This window comes from Octopus bimaculoides, unplaced genomic scaffold, assembly GCF_001194135.2.
Source record: "Octopus bimaculoides isolate UCB-OBI-ISO-001 unplaced genomic scaffold, ASM119413v2 Scaffold_125622, whole genome shotgun sequence".
NCBI classification, from domain to species: Eukaryota; Metazoa; Mollusca; class Cephalopoda; order Octopoda; family Octopodidae; genus Octopus; species Octopus bimaculoides.
The window spans coordinates 1-613 of NW_026347720.1; the positions used below are offsets into that span (position 1 = coordinate 1).

Here is a 613-nt window from a genome sequence, read left to right on the forward strand (position 1 = left end):
AACAACATCAATACCATCCGCAACAACATCAATACCATCAGCAACAACGTCAATACCATCGGCAGCAACATCAATACCATCGGCAACAACGTCAATACCATCGGCAACAACATCAATACCATCGGCAACAACGTCAATACCATCGGCAACAACGGCAAAACCATCGGCAACAACTTCAATACCATCCGCAACAACATCAATACCATCGGCAACTACATCAATACCATCGGCAACAACATCAATACCATCGGCAACAACGTCAATACCATCACCAACAACGCCAATCCCATCACCAACAACATCAATACCATCAGCAACTACATCAATACCATCAGCAACAACATCAATACCATCCGCAACAACGTTAATACCATCGGCAACTACATCAATGCCATCAGCAACAACATCAATACCATCGACAAGAACATCAATACCATCGGCAACAACGTCAATATCGTCACCAACAACATCAATACCATCAGCAACAACATCAATACCATCGGCAACAACGTCAATACCATCCGCAACAACATCAATACCATCAGCAACTACGTCAATATCATCCGCAACCACATCAAAACCATCAGCAACAACATCAATACCATCGGCAACA

The 613-nt window shown here is 43.2% G+C and overlaps 1 protein-coding gene across 1 annotated transcript; it reads left to right on the forward strand.

Annotated features, from left to right (window-relative positions):
* Positions 1–4: 4 nt before the first annotated feature.
* Positions 5–607, forward strand: LOC106880504 (uncharacterized; the record flags this gene model as incomplete). Its single annotated transcript, XM_052978273.1, has 1 exon — positions 5–607. A coding segment is annotated over one exon (603 nt), but the record flags the coding sequence as incomplete, so codon positions are not given.
* Between the last annotated feature and the right edge of the window lie 6 nt (positions 608–613).